The sequence below is a fragment of the Pleuronectes platessa genome, chromosome 12 (genome assembly GCF_947347685.1).
Source record: "Pleuronectes platessa chromosome 12, fPlePla1.1, whole genome shotgun sequence".
Taxonomy (NCBI): Eukaryota; Metazoa; Chordata; class Actinopteri; order Pleuronectiformes; family Pleuronectidae; genus Pleuronectes; species Pleuronectes platessa.
Genome location: NC_070637.1, coordinates 2,130,709 through 2,157,494, shown reverse-complemented (window position 1 = coordinate 2,157,494; position 26,786 = coordinate 2,130,709). Strand labels below are relative to the sequence as shown.

General features: G+C 39.8%; 1 protein-coding gene across 5 annotated transcripts in view; it reads right to left on the bottom strand.

Annotated features, from left to right (window-relative positions):
• Positions 1–26,786, bottom strand: part of piezo1 (piezo-type mechanosensitive ion channel component 1) — an 89,652-nt gene that overhangs the window by 9,508 nt on the left and 53,358 nt on the right. For all 5 annotated transcript variants that reach the window (XR_008341491.1, XR_008341492.1, XM_053436164.1 and 2 more), the window contains 38 exons: positions 25,855–25,923; positions 25,127–25,190; positions 23,948–24,051; positions 23,692–23,771; positions 23,297–23,477; positions 22,802–22,907; positions 20,586–20,764; positions 20,222–20,370; positions 19,865–20,023; positions 18,948–19,054; positions 17,983–18,149; positions 17,136–17,312; positions 15,791–15,916; positions 15,448–15,648; positions 14,953–15,157; positions 13,986–14,090; positions 12,938–13,094; positions 12,101–12,344; positions 11,578–11,674; positions 10,731–10,896; positions 10,022–10,111; positions 9,112–9,194; positions 8,737–8,805; positions 8,537–8,637; positions 8,268–8,412; positions 6,296–6,361; positions 5,714–5,886; positions 5,220–5,329; positions 4,929–5,105; positions 4,399–4,657; positions 3,341–3,529; positions 2,688–2,888; positions 2,313–2,553; positions 1,766–1,913; positions 1,263–1,410; positions 904–1,056; positions 522–583; positions 175–333 (listed from right to left, as the gene is read on the bottom strand). Coding sequence is in view for 3 of the 5 variants with exons in the window: in XM_053436164.1 (XP_053292139.1) it covers positions 175–333; positions 522–583; positions 904–1,056; positions 1,263–1,410; positions 1,766–1,913; positions 2,313–2,553; positions 2,688–2,888; positions 3,341–3,529; positions 4,399–4,657; positions 4,929–5,105; positions 5,220–5,329; positions 5,714–5,886; positions 6,296–6,361; positions 8,268–8,412; positions 8,537–8,637; positions 8,737–8,805; positions 9,112–9,194; positions 10,022–10,111; positions 10,731–10,896; positions 11,578–11,674; positions 12,101–12,344; positions 12,938–13,094; positions 13,986–14,090; positions 14,953–15,157; positions 15,448–15,648; positions 15,791–15,916; positions 17,136–17,312; positions 17,983–18,149; positions 18,948–19,054; positions 19,865–20,023; positions 20,222–20,370; positions 20,586–20,764; positions 22,802–22,907; positions 23,297–23,477; positions 23,692–23,771; positions 23,948–24,051; positions 25,127–25,190; positions 25,855–25,923 (5,417 nt within the window). In the remaining 2 variants the exon portion in view is untranslated. The remainder of the gene's footprint in view (positions 1–174; positions 334–521; positions 584–903; positions 1,057–1,262; positions 1,411–1,765; positions 1,914–2,312; positions 2,554–2,687; positions 2,889–3,340; positions 3,530–4,398; positions 4,658–4,928; positions 5,106–5,219; positions 5,330–5,713; positions 5,887–6,295; positions 6,362–8,267; positions 8,413–8,536; positions 8,638–8,736; positions 8,806–9,111; positions 9,195–10,021; positions 10,112–10,730; positions 10,897–11,577; positions 11,675–12,100; positions 12,345–12,937; positions 13,095–13,985; positions 14,091–14,952; positions 15,158–15,447; positions 15,649–15,790; positions 15,917–17,135; positions 17,313–17,982; positions 18,150–18,947; positions 19,055–19,864; positions 20,024–20,221; positions 20,371–20,585; positions 20,765–22,801; positions 22,908–23,296; positions 23,478–23,691; positions 23,772–23,947; positions 24,052–25,126; positions 25,191–25,854; positions 25,924–26,786) is intronic.

Here is a 26,786-nt window from a genome sequence, read left to right as displayed (position 1 = left end):
GTAAGCATTAAGTCAAACGCATCAGTAGTCTATGATCAAAAAATATAACAGTGTTTTTTACATCAAATGTTGAAAATAATCTAAGTTGAAATGCAGGCTGAAACTAATGTTTTATTCCAAATAGATATTCTACTAAACATCACAAAGAGCTGCAGACTTGCTTTGTGTCCATACCCTTGGAAGAGAAACAGGTTGAGGTGGTTGTATTTCTTGGTGAGGAAGTTGCCGAGGATACGAGTAGGATACCCACAGCGGATCTGATAGGCTGACAGGCCGAAGTAAATACACTTGACAAAGTACCAGAGCTGGGCCACAAAGTTCTGATTAAACTTCCTAAACAGGGAGAGGAGGAGATGAGGAAGATTAAAGTTCTGATCAGAGTAATACATCTTTACTCCAATGCCAACATAGCTCTAATTTCAAAGTAAATTTCTGTGTTTTGGTCAATTGATGAATTAAACTGTAAGAAAGAATATACAATAATTATTATACAATAAATGCATGGTTTGATTAAACGTCACCTTTCAGTGACAGCAGGCAGGATGAAGAACATCCACAGGTGGATCCCAAACACAAGAATCACCTGGAGGGAAGAAACAGAGGGACGATAGGAAGGTGTACGGACAGAAAAAACTAAATTATCAAATGTTTAGAATTCATTAAAGCACATCAGTTGAAAAGCTCTAAAAATTAGGAGCAAAGCTCTAACGTTATAATTACAAATATGTCAGGTCAAACAGTTCCTTTCCAAAAGTCAACTAGTTTTCCTAACACAATGTTACAGAGGAATCTTTCCAGTAAGTAAATTAGAGGATTACTGAGACACAATAAAGAAAATACACTCACTGGTGTCTGATATACATCAATACAAGAATGCTAATAATCCGAGTAAGTGGACTGAACCTGGAAGATGAGTTTTCCCAAGACGGCCTTGCGTAGGTACAATGCTCTGTCAATGATCATGGTGCTGAACTGGATGAGCAGCATCACCAGAAAGGCCTCAGGAACCTGGTCCTCTGACAGAGTGGAGGCTATATCAGCGGCTGCACTGTGTTTCTAAAGGAGAGATGATCATTGATGGAATATGCAAATGTACACTCATTTCAAACCTGTAAAACAGTTAGCTACAACAAGAGGCAAAATACCATGTCTCTTCGATGATGCAGACTGGCCACAATGGCTTTTTTCATTTATAACTTAATCGCAAATCTTAATATTAAAAATGTTAAAGAAATAATTCTAGAATTCCTTCCATCTCTTACCCCAAAAGCCCAAAAACCAAAGATTACAATGATGAAGTCAATGACATCTGTCAGGAACATGAGGGCGTAGACATCAGTGGCAGCCCGATACTCAGCCTGGAGAATATCCCTGAAGAAGCCCTGAGCTGGCCCGTAAACACTCTGAATACTGCAGAGGTAAATATGCATTCATTAACAGCATTAATATATTACTGTATTCTTAGACATTTGAATGAATGCTGAACACATTCATTCTTTATTAAAACTGCATTTCTTGTATCTAAAGGTATTTCTGATAATAAGTAGTAAGATGTTGTTGAATTTACAGCATATTCAGTTAAAATAAAATAAATTGTATAGTGCCAAATCATAACATAAATTATCTCAAGATACTTCACATAGAAGGTCAAGGCCTTAAAATTATGGAGAAACCAAACCGTTTCCACAACGAGCAAACACATTGGCAACTGTGAGGAGAAAAACTCCCATATTAACTAGAAGATACCTCCGTATACTGTGCTCACCCAGAGATTAAGACATGTCTGATCTTGTGTCCCACAGCAAGCAGTCTCTGAAGGGCTTCCTCTCTCCTCCTGCCTTTCTGCTTCTTCTTCATTGGTTCTTTACTTGGATCAGTGGTCTCAGCTGTGGGCTCCACCAGAGCAGGTGGAACTGAGACAAAGGTGGAATTCAAAAAGATTTAGAACCAAAAAAAAAAAAAATGTCTTACCTCAAACCCCAACCTTGTACAGGTATGATATGTTGGAGGTTTGAAGAAACTGAAAAATATATAATTATTATAATTATTAAAAATACAATTTCTCTTCTGGCATCCCTGGTATAGGCGTTGGACAATCAGTCCAGAAAAACATTACTGATCGGCTGTTATTTATCCTTATCAACAGATATTAATCACGGCAGATAGTTGGACTTGTAATAACTAAAAGATAGGGGGATAAAAACTGATACAATTATGAACATATATGTGGCTTCATTTATTTTGGGGTGTCAGCGAGGGAAGGTGGGGTAACACCTCAGCCATCACAGTCCACACATATAGAGAGCACAAACCTTTGCTGCGCTGTTGTTTTGATTGTTTAGTTTTCCTGCGGAAGCGGATACTGCTGCTTTTCTTTGGGGCCTCCTCTATCACATGCTCATTGTTTCCCTCTGTCGTATCCTTGCTTAGCCTGCAAGGAGGATTCAGCATGTCCGCTCCCTCTTCTGACCCAAGGGAAGCTGGTTCACCTTCAACAGTCTGTGGTATAGCAGCAGCAGAGCTGGCACTGGGCTCATAATTTTCCACATTATCCTACATTGATAGACAATATTTAAAATAAATATTTAAAAGGAAATTTCATTAAATTTGTCTGTTGATACTATACATGATGTCACTGCTTTGGTCAGTGGTTTCGGCAACTAATATCAATCATTAATTGCACCAACCTTTTCAAATTGGTCTTTTTCAGTCATTTCGAGGTTATCTAGGTTGGATGTGGATGTAACTCTGCCCTCCTCCTCCTCTTCTCCCCCCTCCTGCCTCCTTCTATCTTCATCTCCTTCAACAGTTTTTCCATCATTCTTACAACTTTCTGGTGACGGGCTCTGCTCTTCCAGGGGGCCCTCATGGTCCCAGAGACCATAACGCTGTGTGCACAGACAATATTTAAGTGGAAATGAGCATCACTTAGAGGCAGTGTGACAAATGCATGCATGTTTTATAAAAGTAAGCATCTGAATTGGTGTACCTTATCATACTGTACTATAACATGTGGGCTAACTGTTTATGCACTGAAATGCATACATGAAGTTAATACTCTCCCCATGATCAGAACACTTTAGTCAAAGGTTAAAGGTGAAAAGAAGTGGAACATTAATACCACACCCACATCAGGTTCAACAAAACCGGGCAGTTAAAAAGCTACGGTTTGGTGTCCAATACTGTTGATTTACTACTGCGAAACTGGAGGCCTTAGACTTTTTGGTTTGCCACCACAGCTCGAAATGCATGTCATAATGTAGCGATCAAATTGTTCCTTTTCTTGCTTAATGTTTGTTAAGTGTAACCATTAATGTAATCAGTGTAAATACGAACTGACCATGAGCAGTGATCTGTGGAAGAACAGAACCAGCAGCTGCAGAAGATCATATTTTATGTAGTTGTCTGTCTTCTCAAGGCCCAGGATGCAAGGTGGGAAGAAAGGTTTATCTTCATTTAAAGTCATCTCATATACACTATTCCAGGGAAAGAATCCAAACTGAAAAAGGTATTTCACCACCACCATCACCTGAAAAACAAAGTGGTAGAATCAGTCAGGAGGCAGGAAAGTCATATGTGAGCTTTTTTGGGCCTTGTGGAGCGCACTTATCTTAGACCAATTCCCTCTTTATTCGATTTCAGTGGTAAGAGTTATTGAAGGCCAATGTAAGGGTAATGGTATACTATATATGGCATATCAGATCTAGGTCATATGACATGTCCGAATAATGCCAGAAAAAAGTGTTTATAGTTAGGGAGACATTTAAACATGGGGAATGATGGCTTTTAAAAAATCTCTGGAGAGCTGAGGGAAGCTGAGGAGTTTGCTGTTGCACACACCAAACTAATTAGAGTTAAAAAACAAAAAACAAACCAAGAGTAAAAATGCTGTTCATTCATCAAACCAGCTGGACGGGGTTTATGAGTTTTTTTCCCCTCCACAGTCACAAAAGAGCTTTCTCATTGTGGGAAATTTGGGGTTTCTTTATCATTTTTAAGGTCTCTAGCTTGACAATGTTTGGGGGGATCATGTATGTTAATTTAGAGGCATAACGTCCAATGTCATTTGGGATTGGCTCCAGCTCCCCCCGTGGATGGATGGATGGATGGATGATTGGTGGAGCATCTGTAAGCCTTTCATATTAAATATCCTTCACTGCATCTTCCTGCCTTGGTGCTGTGTCTGCATTTTTTTAAAACCTAACCTTACAACAGATGACTTATTAGTATTAATCCATAGTGCAGTCCATGTTTGTGTTTTGAAACATTGTCCAGTTTTACAACTCCTGATCACTGATACTTTGTATTTTTTCCCTCATACAGTGAAACAATACAAACTGTTTAATCTCCCTGTGATTGTTTATGGCAAAGTTAAGTTTGTGAAAGGTGTGATCATACCTCTGTGTAGACTATAGCAGTCATCCAAAACTTCTTGGTTGGTCTTGGAACAGCCAACAAAGCCCATAGGAACACCAATATGGGCAGGACCAGTGATATTACAGAGGCGCTGACCACATTGTTTAAAACTATGATGAAATAACAGACAAGCTCTGAGTTTGCTGCCAGCAGGTTGTACATGGCAAACAGCAGCTGGAGTAGACGGCTCTGGTTATTATAGAAGTCTCTGCTCTGTTCCAGCTCCTCGATGAAGAACTGCCTGCAGGGAGAAAGAGAAGGAAGAGTCACAGCCACTTGAATTTAATTATCACACATCATCCAGTGACTGATAGTGACCCATGGCCATAGCTTCAAAATAAAACACAAGATCAAATAAATTAGTTTTCTTTACACACGTTAATTCACAAAATCATTGTATTTCTGTTGCCCATCTCAAAGCACTCTGACAGACCAAGGTGGTCAAATGAAAATAAAGACCACTGGATGTGGATTGTAGTTGGCCTTCAGTCAAGCATGTCCCCAGTATCTACCTGTCTCCCAGCAGTTCACTGGCTGTTCTTGAGTGTCTGTGTTGATTTTTGGATGACTCTGGTACCAGCTCCATGCTGCTGGATGGGAGTTCAGGACTCAAGAGATTGTCAGTGCTGTTGCGCCTTGGCCTGGGGGTACACCAGCCACTCACAACCCTGCTATCCACCTCTAGGCATCTGAGAGAGTGATTTAAATACACACATAACTCCAGTTAACCCTACGGAGGTTGATGTCTACTGCTAGCTGTGCCTATCATCCATGTGTAGTTGGTAAACAGAAGACACATTAACCTGTGTTTATTGGAGTTTTCTGCATCAGTCTCATCCAAACATGTCTCCAGCGTGGGACTCTCACTGCCTAAAGATATTTGGTCATCTGTGGAGTCTGCAGTTGTATGATGCTGCAAATCAGAGAGGAAGACAAAAGTTAGTGTGTGTCTGTGTGTTTGTGTGTGTGTGTGGGGGGGGTGGGTGGGTGTGTGTGTGTGTGTGTATGTGTATTAGGAAAATAAACTGTTTTATTTTAATTTCCGCTTCATTATGCAAATCATAGACTTTGCAAATGTAGGGACTGCCATCGTCAATGTGATAACTTTTTATATGTTGGTTGATAGCCAGAGACCAAAGTAAAAACATGAAAACATCCAGCTATTGTCCACATGATGTGAGTGTGTGTGTATGTGTGTGTGTGTGTGTGTGTGTGTGTGTGTGTGTGTGTGTGTGTGCTGGGTTTTGAATTCCAAACATCCAACATTTCTTTACAAAAATGTCTGTGTCATGTTTACCTGCTGTATCTTGTGTATGATGAAGTAGCGTTCATTGCACAGAACAGAAGACGTCTCTCTGTACTGTTTAGTCAGCAGGTTGAGCCACTGAGTCAGTCCATCCACCATGGCCAAAACTATGGCCCATAGGAAGCGCAGGATATCCAAAATCCTCTGAACCATTTCTCCGTGACCTGCATCACATAAACAACAAACAGGTGAGTGGTTCTGGTGGGGGCAGGAAATACAGTGAAGGAAGTAAACTGTGACTCTCTGTAGATTGAGCAGGATTCCAAGTAAACTTCATTCGGAATGTATATATTCTAAGAGTGGCTACAGTGTTAGGGTTTTAAGCTATTTCGTCCATGCAATTATGGGAATTAAATGAATAACGAACACATTTCACAATATTTGTCCTAATAAGTAAAATGGGAATAAAACAAATATTAAGAATGTTATATTTTGATGATACTAATTAAGTTATGCCAGGCTAAATAGGCTCTTCTTTCATGCCGTTTTTATCTTAACACACAACCAAAACACTGATAAGTACTTATTAGTTATTGTTACTACAAACACAAGAGTGCCATAAAGTAAACCTACCAGACTCCTGTTCCTCCCCCAGCTCCTCCTGAATGACAGGGCTCTCAAACACATCATCTCCAGAACCTAGACATACACACACAGTTTGCAAAACATATGAACGAAATTTACAGTCGCAATGGTGACACAAAATACATTCATGACCACATTTTCAAAACTCTGTGAACTCTGTTCTCATTCATCTTCAGCAGCAAAATATAAGATATTAACAGCACATTTTCAAATGTAAACAGTGTTAAACATCCATAATCATTCCAAACACAACTGATTGTAATTTCAGCTGAAAGTCTATTAAGATGCCTGTTGTTAACCTTTTTTCAGCACAGACAAAAGGGGACCACAGCAGAAAGGTAGTAATGAACTTCTCAGTGGCATGGCTGTGGATAGATTCACCCTGATGTGTTGGATGCTGTGCACGTTTTTGGGCTGTCTTGGCTGACAGTGCATGAGGTTGGGGTCAGTGTAATATGGAGAGGCAGGCGGGGGTGGTAGTTCCCATTTTTGGCCTGCAGGGTGTCTTTCTATTATCAGGGATTCACACTGCTCAGGGTCCCTGGAGAATGAGGATTCCTCACTGGTCATGGCATTTAGACCATCCAGTCTGAGTGTGTTTTGTGAATTGGAGAACATCAACATACAACCGTGTCCTGCGGGGGACCCTGTGAGGCGTACTGCAGGTGTATCTTGGCCACTGCTATGAGCCATCTGGCCTATATCATATTGTGTTTGTATTCTCAACACAAAGTCAAACATGTTTCCCCTATGGTTTGGGAGTCTATCAAATGTTGTCCCGTGTCTTGATTCCTGCTCGCCCCAATTATTGGACAGGATGCAAAGGTAAAGCTGGGGCAAAGATTATCCATTCTGGGAACCTCTAAACTGCATCTCAACTCTTTGCAGATGATATGGATCTGTTGACCCAATCACACACTGCAAACTTCACCAGAAGCAATGGGTTGGTATTCAGTAACTTGTGAAGAGAGCAGGATGGGAGACAACACCACCAAGTGTGAGGCCATGGTTTTCTCTGTCTGAAACGAGTGGATACCATTCTCGTTTTTTGGGCTGAGCTGCTGCTCCAAGTGAAGAAGACTAATAACTGGTGATTGGTGTGGCATCAGCAGTATTGGGGACGCTCTAGTGAACCATTATGGTGAAGAGTTAGCAGAGTCAGAATGCAAAGCTTTTGAATTGCAAGTCAATCAACGCTCTGAGCCCCAGCTATGGTCACAGTAGTGAAATAAACCATCAGTCTTAACGACACAGAGAGGCTCATTTATTTTTGGGATTACTTGCATAAGTGACTTGTGCCAACTGAGGAGAGAAGCTGAGGGGAAGAAACCCTCCAACCTTGTGTGTACTTATATCTTTGTGATGGTCCTTTTGAGTAATGACATTTTCACACATGAACAACGCAGTAGGATATTCTCGGCTCAGATGCACTCACAACAACACGGTAATCTCTGATCCTTCATCACCAAAAGCTCTCTTGAAATCTTCTTCAGTGTATGTATATGACATTGTTTTTTCCTCCTGTTCCTCACCCTCTCACTCAGACATTCCCATTCACACATACTACCCCTCAGAAGAATGTCTGGAGGTTCTCCAGAGTTCAGTGCAGGTAGCTTTACATGAAAGTACAAGATTGTATGTATGTGAGAGAGAGAGAGACAGAGAGAGAGAGAGGGAGAGAGGGAGAGAGAGAGAGAGAGAGAGAGAGAGAGAGAGAGAGAGAGAGAGAGAGAGAGAGAGAGAGAGAGAGAGAGAGAGAGAGAGAGAGAGAGAGAGAGGGAGAGAGAGAGAGAGGGAGAGGGAGAGGGAGAGAGAGAGACCAATTCTGCTATAGTGGCAGAAATCCAATCAACCAACATGTGGTAAACACTAGATTGGGCCATTTGTAACTGGGCTAGGAGTTGCCAAACCCTTTGCTACACTATTCAAGTCAGTGAAAACGGATGTGAGAGTATCTAACCTATAACAGAGAAAGCCTCTTTTTGTGAATCCACTCCTCCTTCTCTCTCTTTGTCTTTTCTCTCAACCTTCCTCAACTGTCGCTGGCGTCTCTGACGTTCGTTAAGAGCTTCTTTCACACTGGTTACCCATGCCTGGTATGCCAACTGAGAGAGAGAAACAAGAACCAGGAACACAATGAAAATACCAATATACTCATATACATATAATAAAGCCTTAAAAGTGGTATGTATATATAGTACACAACTCAGTATACTCCATGTGTCTGACCTGACAAGCAGTCTGTTTCTGCGGCTTCTGTTCCTCAGACTGCAGATCCTCCTCGTCCTCACTGTCTGATTCAAACAGGTAGTACTCTCCAGAGTGGAGCACTGCCAGGATAAGAAAATATAGGATAAAATAAGATAATATGTATATATATATATATAATATCAAGATATATAAAAGATTAAACAGACTGCTTTTCTTACCTTTAGCATGGTCCAACCACGGCTGGTGCCACTTCATCTTCCTTGACTTCTTCGTCTCTGTCTGGCTGTCTGGAAGGACCCCAGGGAATGTTTATTTAAGAGGATTAATATTCTAATGGCTTTGCTAGCCTTACATTTTTACTAGTAATATAAATTATACACATCAGCATAACCTGGGGAACTAGAGTAAAGTAAAGACAAATTTGTGAATTTTATTAGCTTTTTTAAAATGTATTCTTTATCCTTCTTGTCAAACACTAATTCATGCAAATTTTTGTAAAATAATATATTAGTATTAAAATGAATTCAAGTAATAATGAGTAATTACAGGTACAGGGTTGAGGTTTGCTGAATTAGTAAGCAACTGAGTCGTACCAGCAGACGGACACTCGTTTGAGTCTTCACTTGTTTTATGTCCACCTTTATACTTCTGCTGCTTGGAGCGAATTCTCTGCATCCTAAGAGAAGAGTACAGGAAATGAATAAGAGCTTAATGCAAGAATGATTAGTGTGAGAGTTTGTGTGTCTTTAACAAATTCATACATTTTATTTATTTAAAGAATAAAAATGTACATGCATGTTGTGTACATTTGCACAACATCTCATGCTATGCTCATACATGAGATGCCATGATCCCCCTGTTCCTAAACATATGTGTAATTAGTCCCATTTTAATACTGCAGCATATGATAATATTTTATACAGGAATGTCAACAACTTTGTTTTGTCACTTCCCTTCCCCTCAACATGACAGTCCCCGCTGTGTATGATGGCTTTCTCCATAAAGAAATGGTTTGGTGCTGGAGGATTTGAACAGGCTGTCCCAGCCCTAACCTTGAGATGACAGACCTTATCACCAACATCAGTGTTGGACCTCACTAACTGTGTGTTGGAAAATATTTCAGTATAACATATGGGTTGAATGTTCTAGAAATATTGATCTCTGTATTTCAAATTAAACAATTGTTTGACTATTAGTGTTTTTTGGCAACCTTCACAAATAATGTCAACCACATGGTGGCTCCAGAGGAAAGATTAGTGAATTGGTGGTTGGTGAGATGCTCTGATCTGGACAGAGTAACGGACCGACAGTGATTGATAGACCAATGATATCCCGGAACTATGCTGCTAGTACGTCTGAACACTTGCTATCATCCAGTGGTAAATACATTTTTAAGAATGTCATCATCCTGCTTTTCCTTTTCCACTTTTTCTGTGATACACAATTCTAAAACTTACAATATCAAAATCAATCACCTGTACTTACTGAACTATGAATACTTACGATCCCTTGAGCTGTGACAGAGACTTCTTCTCAGATTGTTGGTGGAACTTAATGTTCTTCACAATACTGGCTCTGAAGAGCTCAAACCCCCTGAAAGGAAAATACAGTTGTCATTGCATTTTTCAGCAAGAAACTGGGGAGACAGCAGCCTCAATACTTTAATTTGAATCAAAAATTAAACGTGTCAAATTAACTATAAGCATCAGTACTTTTTGGATCTTCTGCAAACCAACAACTGTTCTTGAAAATGTTAAGAATGGAAAATGGAATGTTTACATTTTCATGTTCACCTATTCTAACAGGGGCTAATAGCCAGGTGTTGTTGATATGAGATTGTCTAGAATAAAAGTAACTTGGACAGAGAATTAAGTGATCTGGATTAGGTTCAATGTGGTAATTTGCAAATTATGCAAATCCTAAAATTATGGTGGTATATAATGTGAGTCTCTCATTCAATCTACATTTAATTCGATGTTATTAAAACATGACAATTTTCACAGGATATTAATTATAGGCATTGTATTGCTGTGCTCTAAAAGATGATAATTGGTGTTATCAGTCAGAAAGACCCCATGTCAACTCAGATTTGATCAGTTGAATCACTGCACTTTTTAGCCGTATCTTGTACACAGGAATGCACTTGCAACAGCTTGGAAGGCTTTAAACGTCACAAATAGAGTCCTTTTCTCATTGGTACAGTATGTATTACCTTGAGGCCTGTTTGGCAGAAGCCTTCAGGTCTGCAGTCACATGCAGGAAGTAGAAACTGAGGAAGACTCGTCTCTGCAGCAACAGGCAGAGAAAACAGATACTATCCCAGATGATTCCAGCCTCCTCTACTGGAAGACTGCAGGATTTATCACTCACTGTCTTTGCTGCAATGATATAAACTCATATTCAGTTTCTCAGAGACCATTCTGCAGAATACATATGCCTGCAACTGCTTGTGTCTGGTGTGACTTTCAAATAAAAAAATCTTGAAAGCAGGATATTTATTATCATTTCAAAGACATGGCCATTGGCACATGAACATGTTCAAACATTTGTTGCAACAGTAGAACATGTGAGTGTTTGTCATCTAGGCTCTGACCTAATCACTGCCCCCCGTATGATCACATAGATATGATGGGAGTGATGAGCAAATACTTGTAACCCCCCCATGTCGGAGCATACAAGTGGATGCTGGGGTGATGGAGGGGCTGAAGGTGCAGCGGGACAAGCATAGGGAGTGATGGGAAATATTCTCTGCTTAAATAGACCGCCTAATAAGGAAGGTGTGTATTGTAGATGATTGTGGAGAGTGAGGTATGTCACATGATGTATGTCACATGATTGGAGCAGCGCAGCTCGAGTTGGCTGCCTGAACTAGCTTACAGCTGTCGCTCCATGTAAAAAAGTATTTAATATTGAAAGATCAAAGATTAAAGAGGTTTTCTTTTTAAATGTCTTTCTTTTACATATTATATATAAATGACTATCCATATATATATCAACTATATATCCATACATATAGACTATATACACAGTGTTATGATCATCCTTATTAACCCACTTACGGTCATAATATCCTTTAACTGTACAAACAAGGCTGAAGAGCTGAATAACCCAACAGAAGCCCTGTTGCATCTCAAATACAAATACACAAGCCAGGATCTGAAACACAAACACACAGGGAAATACACAAATCAATTCAACAGATGTACATTTTATATTATTTTATTTTATTTAATGTGCACATAGTGTGTCAATCTTTTCTGAAAGAATATGGATGTATGTTGCAGAGGAAACTTTCCTATTAACTTCAGACACAAGTTAATAGTATCTGAAGTTGGCCTCTTCACAGCAAATTAAGAAGTGACTGACAATTAAAATTGAAGGCTATTTCACTTATATGTATAATCTGCGTAAATCTATTGGCCACCTGGTTGTTAACCCCTAACCTTAAAAATTCATCACTTTCCAGTTGCTGTAGTTTGGAATTTGTTTTGTGTCACATTTTTCTAAAAACCAAGATATAAAGTCAGAGGGACCTAGATGCTCCTAAAAGTTGCAAACTACAACCATGAGCTGTATACTTACTGATAACATATTTTTAGATATAATGACTGCCACGTTATAGATGATGAGACAGTCCCACAGGGCAAGGCGGGTCCTGGAGGTCTTGACCAGGAGCCGTGTTCCAAACAGCAGAAAAAAGAAGCAGGCGAGCAGGTAGCCTAGTCCAAACACAGAAATCCTGGTAGCTCCAGTGATGAATACCACTGACAGCACAAACCAGAAGAGGTAACGAAACACCAGAACTTTAGTCATGTCCAGGTAACTCCTGAAAGAGGACCGGGAAAAAAGAAAGACTGTGTTCAAACACTCTAGCTTTGATTGACAAAGGAGTCCAGGTTGAATGTCTTCTTTCTAAATATTCAAATAATAATTTAGCTACAGTGTCCATGATAGGCTGTAATTCATCACATTGTCTAGCTGTCTAAACCACCTGGTTAATATTTGTCTAGTTTTTGGTTATTCCAAAATATTGGTATATGTATATCTCTCTCTCTCTCTCTCTCCTCTCTCTCCCCCTCCCCTCCCCTCCCTCTCCTCCCCCTCCCCTCCCTCTCCCCCTACCTCTCTTCTCTCCCCTCTCTTCCACCAATCTCTCCTCTCCCCATGTTTCCCTGCTCACCCCAACCAGTCGAGACAGATGGCCGCCTGCATTGAGTCTGGTTCTGCTGGGGCTTCTTCTAGTAAATGAGAGTTTTTTTCTCTTCACTGTCGCTAGAGTGCTGCTCATAGTTGGAACTGTTTGGTTTCGCTATACATGTTTAAGGTCTTGACCTTCTATGTAAAGTGCCTTGAGATAATGTATATTATGATTTGGGGCTATACAAATAAAATTGAAATTGAATGGAATGCTTTGTTTACCTGCAGTTAATGAAGTTGGGCGCAGGATTAAACGGTCGACCTTCCATCGGATCAGGGTTATCTGTGTTCTCTCCTGCCAGAACCATCCACTCCTCAGTGTTCTCACACTCAAACACCTTCCACTGCTGGGAAGCACATATCAGCAGCACAAAGTCCGCTGTGGAAACACACATAACAACAACACATCCACATCATCATCATCATCATCATCATCTTCATCATCATCATCATCATCATCATCATCATCATCATCATCATCATCAGTGGCTGCTGCTGTATCATAGCACCAACTCTGATACTTGATGGACAGTGAAGGTGAGACAGGAAAGCGGATGAGAGAGAAGGGGAGAAACACATTATGGTTTATGTTATGTATTGTATGGATGGAGACCCTACGTCATAGCTTACGCTGTTGTGAGCATTTATTTGCACTATGCCTGTGGCTGTGATGCTCTGAAACTACAACAGCAAAACTAGCACTTAGTTGGTGGAGCTTCTAGGCCACTGTGTGCGTACTTCAAACAATGGTGACTGAAACTGAGTGGATCATGTTGGAGTTGAACAGATGAATATAAGTTACTTTCACTGAAATTACTGCAACACAGAAAAGAGAGAAGACATTCAAAGAGACGATGTGTACAACCCCAAATTTGATTGAGGCAGAAGGAGGGTCAGTTTTGTCCTCTTGTCCAGACATTGAGAGACATGGACGAGACATGCTACCAAGTGAACCAATCACATTTGTTTAAGTGTGCTTTGCATGGATGGAAACGCACTTCAGGCTACTGTTTAGGCTATATTATAGAGTAGCAGCCTTGCCAAACCTTCTCCATACCTACTGAATTGGTTCAATGCAGATTTATGCAAAATAATTATGTGAATAGTTCATATGACTCTAAAAGTACAGAAAGTCGAGGAGGAGAACATTTCTCCATCTACAACTATGTTAGTGTTGAATAAGTGAATAAATACATAAATGGTTTGTTAAATGAATGAATGAGTGATTGACCACAGAAAGAACCACAGGTACACGAGCAGAAAAACTGACCTATAAGGTTTTTGGAGTTAGGCACAGTGTAGAAGTCAGGCAGATGGATCCATTTAATGAGAGCTGAGTTTATCAACACTGGAGTGTTCCACCGCCATGGGTAATCTGCAGGACAACATACAAACCGAATTACAAATAGGAAGAAGGTAGAATGGAAGTGTGCATAGAATGGACCAGAACACAATGAGGTTAAGTGTTTATATTATGCTGTGCCTATAAATGGGATGGACAAGATGTTTTAATAGTATGCAGTCTGGCGGCAGGGTAGGGGTAGAAAGCTTTACACTGCGGTTGTATAACTCCACAAACCAGTAAAATTTCAGTCTACTTTACATTTTTTTCCAGTGTCATATAAGGTCACTGTGACATTTGACCTTTGACCACTGATATCTAATCAATTCATCTTCTGGTCCCAGTAACAAATGGTTAAAATTTGAAAACATTCCCTACAGACAGACTTGAGACCGCCCAATTCGAATCACTTCATTCATCAGTCTAAGAAAACATTTTTGCCAACTGTACTAAAATTCTCTATGGGTGTTCCTGATACATCCTGTCCAGAAGAACATGAGGTCACTGAGACCTTGAAGTTTAACCTTTGACAACTTAAATTGAATCAGTTTATCTTTGATTTGAACTGAACATTTGTACCAAATTTTCGGGCATTCTTGCGATATCGTGTTCACAATGGGACAAACAGACAACCTGAAAACATAATACTTCCGGCCACTGGCTTTCGCCGGTGCAGAGGCATAACAAAATCCCTGTATGATATTTCAGATAGCTAGACGAAAGACAATATCTCTAAGAAAATACATCGGGAAACAAAAGCTGGGGGATCAGAGATTTACCCACAAATGAGAAAAGACTTTCTCCAAAAGACGAAAAGAAGACTAAACTAGTCTTTATTAGATTGTAATGATAAACTGTATCTTTAAAACTGTGGAATTTACTTCACACTACTCACCAATACAGAGAGCAGGCGGTATGCCCACACACAGCAGATACTGGTAGATCATGAAGATGGACAGAAAGAGACAATATCTGGGCCAAATCCTGGCAATAGCTGCACGCCGGCGCTTCACCAAGATGGCTACCAACCAACAGCCATGGATTATCACCAAGAAGTTCATCCGCTGGCCAATCACATTCACCGTCATCAGGAAACAAATCTTTTAAAAAGAGGGGATGTTTCAGAAACTTCAATTACGATAACAGGAAACAGGACAAATTTTCTTAAACTTGATAATCTTTTTTTTCAATCAATTGGTACTTTGGAACAGTCTACCAGAGAAACTTGTGAGCATTTCTTCTTTGTTTGAATAACATCTGAAAAAGTCTTGCAGTAGACAATTATTTTTGATTCAGATATCTTAATAAGTTTTCTTCAATGAAGACTTTTATTATTACTCTCTGCTCTAAAAAGCCCCATTCAGTACAGTAAGTATTTTTTCCGAGATACCTCTAATCCAAACTTGTAGAATGTGTAGTTGAGTAGGTACTTGAGGCAGGATATGAGGCCTTGGTCTACAGTGTCCCTGGTGGCAGCAGGGAACAGAGCAGGAATGGTTGGGGGGGATCGTTGGAGCTGACGGTAGTGGTGATACTGGTGACGATACACTGTTGCCTCAAACACCAACAACATCAGCACAATTAAATGGTTCTAAAAATAAAAACATTGAAAAGACCATTTAGTGGACTCAACATATGGAAGAAAAACAGAAGATGTAACATAATTTAACAGTAAAATGTCTCTCATGAAACAGTGGAGAGCAGGGAGATAACTCCAAAAATATTGAATATACCTTGCTATATCCCAGCACAGTGGCATCTTTCCTGATTCCAAACCAGTTGGCTGGATCCACCGGATACTTATACAGAGAGGAGTTCATCATCTCCTCTGTTAACAGGTTGGTTTCATTTATTAAAGGCTGAAGGAAAAGAGGAAACAAACAAATTCACAAGTGACAACTAAACTTTATTATTCCACCTCACAGTTGAGCACATTATTATTGTGTGAGGTCAAATACACAAGACAAATACGGAACAAGCAGTGACTGTGACATGGGCTTAGTTTATGTGTAGTTTGGAGTTTCAGACTTTCCTGCTCAAACTAATAGACATACTGCATAATGGCAATTTCAAGTGCTCAGGTCAGATCCAAATCTTTCCTGATTGCATCTGATTTAATGTGAATCAAACACTTTTGGATTGCAAATGCTTTGTATTTATTTAGTACTTTTCTAGACTTGATTACCACTTAAAGCACTTTACAGTATTTGCTATTGTGATGGCAGATTTTATATTTAGTTATGTTTCATGCAAGGAATGACAGTTATAGATGGGAATGTTATTCTGAGATGTATTTCTGTGTGTTTCAAGACTGCAACATGTGGGGGTCAGCTTGGCAGACTCAGATGTGTATTCGTTAGAGATTCGTCTGTGCCTCTGTTGAGACAAAAGGTTTTCACACCTAGAGTCTTTCATGGGTCATCCAGCAGAGACGGGGGTCTAAGAGAAACTTGGAGTCTAAGCAGATGCTTGATGTGTAGTGAGACTTTGGAAGGGGTCCTTCATTCAGATTGGAGGTGACCAAATCTAAGCCTGAAGACAACACGCAGCGAGCTGATTGGATAAACATTCTACCTCTGTGAAAGGAGGGGCTTATTTAGTATAAATCAAATGTGATTCCATTGTTCTGTGCCATTGACCCTAGTCTGACTAAGTGACAGGGTGCTCTGGTCCCTAGTCGCAGCTAGGTAGAATTGTATGAACCAGAATTGATAATTGTCTTTGCTGTGAAATGTAAATAAAAGGTTCCATTACACTATTCACACACAATCATAGAGTGCATCTATGTTCAGTATCTTGCCCAAGGACACTTGGGCCTGCGGAAGACTGGGACTGAACTGCCAACCTTCTGGTTAGAGGATTACTGCTCTACCCCATTTTGATTGTGTTATTGTGTTAAATATGTTATATGTTAAAATTCAAGTGTTGAATTGGTTTTATTCAAACTGTTGTGGAGAATATGTAGAATAATACAGTTTTTTAAAATTGCAGTTAGCAAAATAAAATAAACATATTAAAAAAATTCTAAATGAACTGGAATGTGACGTAACATCATGGCTGTGTTCAGGTGTGTCTTACCATGCTACAGTTACTGGAGTACTCAACAGGGTTGACAACGCTGAGCTGGTACAGCATCTTACACACTATGATGACACACACCCAGACCGTAGACAGACAGGATGCCATGGGCCTGAAGCGGCCGTAGGGCATTGCTAGAGACCACAAAACCACCAGAACCAGGTTCATCACAGATGGCTGTGGACAAACAAGAAAGAGGACAACATATTTAAGAGCTTTATGACAGGTATCATACAGTTTGATAGCAACGGAACAGTAAACCTGTCACTGTTTCACACTACTGATACCATCTCCCCTTTTTCAAAATCCTCTCACCATATCAGTAAAACTAAGTTGATCTAAACTGTGTGTACTTTCTAATTTCTTTGATATAAAAGGCATTATATCATAACTTCATTAAGATCCCTTAGACATTGTTCACTTGCAATATGTTTGAGATCAAGCAGGCTATTCAGATTTTAGCAGGATGTGCCGGCCAGATGCAGATGGCAGAATGGATAGGTCAGGCCAACAGGAGACTTTTGATACTGACATATATATATGCAAGTTACTAACTTGTAATGCATTTTGAGTAATTGTATTTTATTGCAAAAGTAGAGTACAGGTAAGCCAATTATTTTCCAACGCTGCTTGTTTATACATTGTGTTTTTATGCAAATAAATATTAACAGCATCCTAGATGACTTCTGGGTGGAATATGAAGGGTTGTGTGGTTGAAGTGAATTTTTCGAATCTCAAGACAGTGGACATGGTACTGAGACAACCATATGGCATAATTGTGGCATGATTGACAGTATTTGCCTCATTCTTTGTGCACAAACTCAATATCCACTCCAACTGCATTTACCTCTTCAAGTGCCACCCACACAGAGAAGAAGGCCACCATCTTGAGGATGTGGAGTTCCAGAAGCCTCCAGAGAAACACTTGAACTTTGGTCAGAGTGTCTGAGAATCTTCTGGACAGGACTAGTAACCTGTCCATTACCAGACCCCACTTACTGGGCATCAACTCCTCTTAAGAAGGGAAGAGAGAGGACAGATGAAGAGAGACAGTGACAAGATGAGGGGTAGACAGAAAGGAGAGGACAACAATTATAATCAGCTGAGAACAGTCCTTTCTGCAAATGTTTGTGATTTTAAATTTAGAAGCTTCACCTCTCCCTCAAAAAACCATCACTATTCTCAGCTAGCTGTGTTGCTGTCTTTAAGTTATGGTTAATATCATCTTATGACCATGAAATAATAACATAACTATATAAACGTTAACTGTTTCAATCGCCACCTAATGTCTGGCTGAGGAAAAGGTCATAAACCTTACCTCCTCCATGTTAGTGGATTGGGCATAGAACTAAAAAGTCAAATTAAAGTTTCTAAATAGTCATTTTATGTTGTTCTTATCACATTCATTCAAGGTATTTTTCCGATTATTTCGTAATTTTGTTTATTTATAAGTTATTTCAAGCTAAAATGTATGACTGAGAGCTGGAACTGACGTGCGATTTTTCGCAGCTCCATCCCCTGACTGCTACTTTGCCGATTGATTCCAATGACCAATGCTGCACTGAGTTCTTCTCTCTTCCTCTCTCTGTCTTTCACGAATTTACAGTATATCAATGAAACGACTGCTTTCATAATTGTCATCAGTCATCAATATTAGGCTACTACTGCTAACTATTATTATCAAATCCTTCTTCTTCTTCTTCTTCTTCTTCTTCTTCTTCTTCTTCTTCTTCTTCTTCTTCTTCTTCTTATTTTATTATAGAAGTTGTTTCTTATCAGAAATTGTCATTTTAATTTTAACATCAACTTTACCTTCATCTTCAGCATCCTCATCCATGGTATTCAACAGGTCTTCATCTTCAAAGTCCCCCCCCACATTCCCAGACCCAGTCGGCTCAGTCCTTTCACTGTTCTTCTTCCTGGAGGCAGATTGTGTCATTAGTAGAAGGGAGAGAATATAATTGCTTGGTAAAGACTGTAAAACAGCCCAACAGAAAGCAGAGGGGTGGGTTTACATATTCACTTGGGATTATAAGCAGGGATATGATGCCTCACATATTCATCATGTTTAATTGTTCAGAGTAAGTACTGTATTTTTAATCAGAGTGGAACATGCTTTTAACTTCACTGGTTCTTCATTCATGATAGGCGACATCTAAGAAGTGAAACTAATTTAAAATTATAAAAACTAAAAAATTTTTTTTTAGAGAAATCTGTACAAAATTATAATATTGGAAAAAATTCAAACATCCAGTTAAGAGGATGGAACTTCATTTATGAATTCTGTCTGCCAAATGAATTTTTCAATGATTAGGTAATAATCGGATTAGAAGTAAACTGAGCAGCATAGTCTTCACTTTAGTCACTGTAAACCATTATTATAGTTTGGAGTGACGAGTTAACCGTGAACATCAAACTGAACATTTTATCTTTTGGGTTGTAGCAGGCATGAATTCATAGGAGGTGGAGGGTGTTTTGTTTTGAGGGTGTTGGCTGAGGTGTTATTTCTCCATTGCTCCTCTGCACTCCTCCTGATCTACTAACAATCCAACTGTCCATACAGTATTTATCTGTGGATGTGAGCCCGGTCCCTAAACCCTCGGCTTCCTCAGAGATTCAGCTTCACTCAAATGTATCACATTACAGAAGACACTCATACAAATCACTGTAACTTTAAACAACACATTTCTTAAGTGATATGAGCAGTGTGAGTGTGCAGCCTGTGTTACTTGTGTATTGGTTTAACATGTTCCAGGTTAGTGATTCTCATGAAGGGTTTGTGGAAGTAGTGCAGCTGCAGAATACAGGCCAGCAGGAAGAACCCAGGGATCAGAATACTGCTGAAGAGCTCAGACAGAGCAAATGTCTCCAGACCAATGGCTGCCAGCCTGAGGACGACAAGGATATATGTAAATTATTCATGAATAAAAAACATTGTATAACTACATGGTAAATCTGGACCCAGGTAAGGAAACAGGGTTCACAATGATCCTGCTAAAGACATAGGTAAATAGGGGTTTAAATATGATATACAAACAAGAAAAGCATGAGAAGGGTTGATGAAGACACTGTCTTTGAGAACATACTGTTCTTCTGTGAAGCCAGTGAAGTTTCTCCAGTATCGAGGGAAGTCTTCAAACTGGTAAGTGTAGATGGAGATCAACACCAGCATGGTGTAGGCCACAACAAGCCACCAGAAGAGCTTCAGCAGACGCCTCCACAGAGAATAGTACACCTGCGAAACATGAAATGTGATATATGAATTTACTCAATATGAATATCTCTTTAACTGACTTTTAATTTAAAATATATATGTTGAAATAGCAACAAAATTTAGAATTTAGTGTGTCATATCAAAGTTATCTATATAAGCGGATCTGATGACCTGTTAAACCTTCTTTTAGCATAAGGGCTGACAACACACAACATGACCTGTAGGCCTGCTCCTACCTGATAGAGAGAGAGGAAGAGCAGGAGCAGCAGCATGTAGATGATCTTGTATCCAACAAGTTTCCCAGCAAAGGAGACCGTGATGAACATCCCTCCACACACATAGATCCAGTATTTGGCAAAACAGCTCATTAGCATGGATCCCAGAACCTTCAGCACTGATTCGTTACCGGCCCCCTCTGATGGCAAAGATACAAAGTTAGAGAGGAACCATAAAATGAGCCACCTTGAAGAGGGCCTGTAAAACATGTCCAATCATCCTGCCATACAAAACAGTATCCAAAATACAAGTCTGGGTTTGTGCCAAATGAACCCAATAGAGGCAGTAGAAACATCTGCTTGATTTAGAAGTGGAGGGTTCATCATCTTTGAGGATGTTTGGTTTCATAGACAATAACAATTAATATTTAATGCAGGACATTGTGTGATGAGGCTAATGTTCATCCCATCCACATATTTCTATGTATTTCTATGTAGAAACTGTCGTCTCTAGATTATCCAATGTAATGTGTGTGTGTGTGTGTGTGTACAGTGCCTTGCATAAGTATTCACCCCCCTTGGACTTTTTCCCATTATGTACTGTTACTAACTGGAATTCAAATAGACTTAAATAAACTTTTTCCCGTTTGATCAACAAAACATGCATAGTACTTTGGAGGTGCAAAATAAATTTTATTGTGACACAAACAATAATGAGAACAAAAAAGTTTACATCTGTTGGGTGCATAAGTATTCACCCCCCTGTGTCAATACTTGGTAGAACCCCCTTTCGCTGCAATTACAGCTGCAAGTCTTTTGGGGTATGTCTCTACCAGCTTTGCACATCTAGAGATGGAAAGGTTTGTCCATTCTTCTTGGCAAAAAAGATGAAGCTCAGTCAGATTGGATGGAGACCGTCTGTGAACCGCAATCTTCAAGTCTTGCCATAGATTCTCTATTGGATTGAGGTCTGGGCTTTGACTGGGCCATTTTAAGACATTAACATTCTTTAATCCAAACCATTCCTTTGTAGCTCTGGCTGTATGTTTAGGGTCATTGTCCTGCTGGAAGATGAACCTCCGCCCCAGTCTCAAGTCTTTTGCAGACTGCATCAGATTTTCTTCAAGGATTTCCCTGTATTTGGCTTCATCCATCTTTCCCTCTATTCTGACCAGTTTCCCTGTACCTGCTGAAGAGAAGCACCCCCACAGCATGATGCTACCACCACCATGTTTCACTGTTGGGATGGTGTGCTCAGGGTGATGGGCAGTGTTGGGTTTTCGCCACACATAGCGTTTTGCATTGAGGCCAAAAAGTTCAATTTTGGTCTCATCTGACCAGAGCACCTTGTTCCACATGTTTGTTGTGTCTCCCACATGGCTTCTGGCAAACTCCAAACGGGATTTTTTATGGATCCCTTTCAACAATGGCTTTCTTCTTGCCACTCTTCCATAAAGGCCAGATTTGTGGAGTAGACGACTAATAGTTGTCCTGTGGACAGATTCTCCCACCTCAGCTGTGGATCTCTGCAACTCCTCCAGAGTAACCATGGGCCTCCTGGTTGCTTCTCTGATTAATTTTCTCCTTGTCTGACTCTTCAGTTTGGGTGGACGGCCTCCTCTTGGTAGGTTTGCGGTTGTGCCATATTCTTTCCATTTTCTTATGATGGATTTTATGGTGCTCAGAGAGATGTTCAAAGCTCTGGATATTTTTTTATAACCTAACCCTGCTTCATATTTCTCCACAACTTTATCCCTGACCTGTTTGGTGAGCTCCTTGGTCTTCATGATGCTGTTTGTTCAGTAATGATCTCCAACAAACTCTGAGTCCGTCACAGAACAGGTGTATTTATACTGAGATTAAATTGCAGACAGGTGGACCCTATTTACTAATTATGTGACTTGCAAATGTGACTTGTGAATGCAATTGGTCGCACCAGATCTTTGTTAGGGGTTTCACAGTAAAGGGGGTGAATACATATGCACTCAACACTTTTCATATTTTTATTTGTAAATAATTGTGAAATCCATGTAATATTTCCCCCCACTTCCAAATGATGCACTATTTTGTGTTGGTCCATTACATAAACTCACGATGAAATAAATTTTAATCTGTGGTTATACCATGACAAAATGTAGAAAAGTCCAAAGGGGGTGAATACTTATGCAAGGCACTGTATGTGTGTGTGTGTGTGTGTGTGTGTGTGTGTGTGTGTGTGTGTTTTAGGGATGTCTGACCTCCTGAGGTGACTTCCTGCAGTGGTGTGGCCATTTTCCTCTTCCTGCTGAAGTTTTCCTTCACTGACTGACGCACCAAGAGCCAGAAAGTTAGACAGAACAGAAGCTAGAGAGAGAGAGAGAGAGAGAGAGAGAGAGAGAGAGAGAGAGAGAGAGAGAGAGAGGAGGGGGGGGGTGGAAAACACATAAAACATGTTGAGCAAGAATGTACAACACTGAGCCAAATCAACAGAGCTTTGTTCTGAAAATAACAATAAGGGGGTAGAAAATATTGGATTGACTGGTTATAACTGCCCCAACTACCCTCCATCCACTATAGTGCAGTTTGGACAGACAAGCCCTAAAAGATCTGCTTTATATCACTCAACTATATGACCTCCAGCCAGAAGTCAGTGATAACAGGTTATATTGATGATAAATATCATACAGAGAATAAAAGGACACAGGCTTAATTTCATCATCATAAAATCACCAGTATCTGTGCTCTTAACTTACCATGGCTCCCAGTCTTAGACAGGGATACTGGGCTCTGTCCAGTCCAAGCTGTCTGAGGCTCATGGTTCCCACAGTGGTGGGTAGCTCAGGCTGAAGCTCCATGGCCCAGACGTACTGCAGACAGCACAGAGCCAGACCATAGAGCAGGATGAATGGAGAGCACAGAGTGGCTGCATGTCGCCTGCAAAGAGAAACAGCTACTTGAATAACAGCTCTAAAGTTGTAGATTTCACAGTAGTACAGAGCCTGTGAAATCCTCATAACTTTAGAACGTAAGATATGTATTTGTTTTGTTAAAAAGCTATAGAAGTGAAGCCCAGTCATCTGTAGAGATGAATAAAGCATAGCAGCACATTCTTGATCTGTTCTGTCTCAGCTACAGGTGTGAACCGAACCTGGCACGCAGGATCCAGATGAGACAAGCCCACAGCAGCAACACGAAGGTCAGCCAGCTGTGGTACGTGATGCTCCACACCTGAACAAAGTGGAAACAGCAAATGACAACAAAAACAAATCTATTAAGTGAGATTCTTATTGCTATAGCGTTTTGATATGCTTTTACTACAGGCTTTCTAACTCACTTGTCATTCATATGTGATGACATATATCTTATTCTATTTGTACAAAATTGTGCTTTATTACAATAGTTACCATCATGGCTATGAGAGCACAGACGTAGCTCTGCTGCATCACCACCTTTCCCATCAGGAAAAAGGGACTTTCACTCTGTTGGCAACTGGGGGCGTCACTAACACCTGCCAGAAATAACACACGACATCTCAGTATGCAGAGCCGAACACTGAATAATAACAAACCAGCAGTAATAAGGTTATTATTATAACATTATTTATGTTGTAATAATAAAGAAAACAATGATTTTCTTTATTATTACAATGTTTATAGTTTCAGCTCAATCAGTTTTGTTTAATGGCTGAGATTTGCAACATGACATCACAACAAAGTCATGTTGTAAAAGTCAGATGGAACAAAACCACAAGGGTCAGACAGGCTATGCAGAGATCAGCAGTTAAACCACATCATCCACAGGTCCCACTTAAAGTTAGAACAAGAAAACTGTGACAAAGTACACTACACACTCATTTCCTGCTATGAAAAAGTAAGTCTAACCTCAAGAATCGGATACAACCTGCCTGACAGTCTCATAACTCGTATAATGTAACTCTGTTCCCAGATCGCACCAGTGTTACTCAAATGAAAGGCAAAGCAATGATTCTCATTTAAGAGACATTTGGCAATAGTGTAACGCAGTGTGAAGCTAATGGTACTATATAGAAATTATTGTTTAGTAAACCTCTGGTCACACTCTACCCTGTCAGCTGAAGCGTTTACATTTTTGTTATTGCAGTTTCCTGTTACAGGTAATCTGTTGCAGCCAGAATCAGGATAACTGTCGTCACAGGAGAATTGATTGTTGAGGGGAAACAAAGACAGGCAGATATTATTCTGCTGGGTCCTGTTTTTCATAAATTAACTTTATATAACAGTATAAGAGCACCATACCAGGAGTCCTGACATTTGACATCCATACACATGAATATTTCATGGAATTATTACACTTGTATGAGTCATTAGGGCTGTTATAGACACTTTAACCATACTTTTTAAATTTGAATGAAAGATAACAAATTATTTTCAAGGTGTTGTCCCTTGGGAATCACTCCTTGCAACTGTGGTCATTCTAACCTGTGTCCTAAAGGACTACGCTGAAATGATTTGTAATAGATCAAATCTAAATGTTTGTCTTGTTTTGAACCAACAAACTGCTTCATTTACATAAATGATTTCTTAGAAAAACTGTGCATTCGATACCCAGGTCTGTATGACTCTCTCCAGCCACAGCTTCTCCTCCGCTGCTTCCTGACAAGAGCATGAGCTGAAACAGAAGATCAAGAGACACACAGAAAACTCTTGACTTGATTACATGATTGATTGGTATTAAGGTCCCACAGTGAGTCAAGAAAGCATTCCCCACACCGTCACACCATTACACCACCTGCCTGGACTGTTGACAGAGGCAGACACATGATTGGCAGAATGGCTCATGGATTCATGCTGTCAAACTCTGATCTGGTGACTGTTGAGGTCATTGGAGTTCACTCAACTCACTGTCATGGTAATGAAACCAATTTTAGACATCTTAAGCTTGACAGCAGAAATCCAGCTTCATCAGACCAGTTACAAGCACTTGGAATGGCCATTAAGACAAGAAACGTGCTATATAAATATGTATATATATATGGAGTCCATGTATTTATCCTGAAATTCACACTCTGTTGTGTTTTAGTGTAGACCATATTTTGTTAGGTGACTTGCATACTGTTTAAAAAAGCAGCTGTGAAAGGTTAGTAGATAGACAAACTCTTCTATACGCTGAAAAGTACACAGCTTCTGAAGAGGAAGCGTGACAGGCTTCTCTACACTCAATTAGGGTGACAGTGGGGGAATTAATATAAAAATATCAGCATTGGGCAAGAACGGTGAAAGTCCATATAGATTTAGCTTAGTGAGTAGCAGAGTGCAGACATTTAGATGAGTACCTGTGTATCATCTTCATAGTTATCTTTCTGTTTATTCCATGACCTTAACTCCAGCTCCTCCCCCTCAACCTGCTCAACACAAACAGAACATCGGAAAAGAAACACATAATCACCCTGACAGCTTTTATAAATGAAGCAAAATATTGCAATTGTCATGCTAACGTTTCAAATGGTTGCAAAGTCTTGATCGATGTTTTTCTACTTGCACCAAAGCTATAAAAGGCAACTGCTCAATTTCAGTCATCTTGTGATTCTTTGTTCTGCCAGTAACCAAAAGAGTTGGAAAGTGGTGTAATGGGAAATTCTGTATTTATTTATTGTTTAATGAAAGAAAAGACAAGTATATAGAGAATGTTATGACAAATGTGTTTTCTGTGGTTAAGACTTCTAAGTGAAAAGAACTCATAGGACTCAGATGTGTATTGCTTCTATACTTCTGCCTGTAGCTAAGCAAAAGGTTTCACAGCAGGGGCCATTCAAGGAGATGGAGCAGCGGGGCTATAGGTGTGATTGCCCAGAGACGAAGGGTCTCTGAGAAAGATGTTTTTCACACCAAGAGACTCTCAAAGAGTCTGAGCAGGATCCACAGCTCATTGTAATGTAGACAATCCGGATCGTCTCAGCATAATAATCTGTTAAAAAATTGGATAAATTCCTGTACATTTTTTTATACCTGTGTGTGTCTTGCCTAAGAGAAATGTGAAATGAAGTTTTCTCTAAGACAACCTGATTCATGCAGGGTTTTAGGAAAGTATTAAGGACTCAAAACTTAGGAAACCAAGCAATTAGGAATTACAAGGGGTGATTACAATAGGCAACATTATACTGGAGAGGGTTTCTTATTGTTTCTTAAAAAAGTGTTTTTGAGATTGGTTGAAGGTATAAGGTTACTAAAAACGTAACACAAATGTTGATAATTTGATATGAGTGGC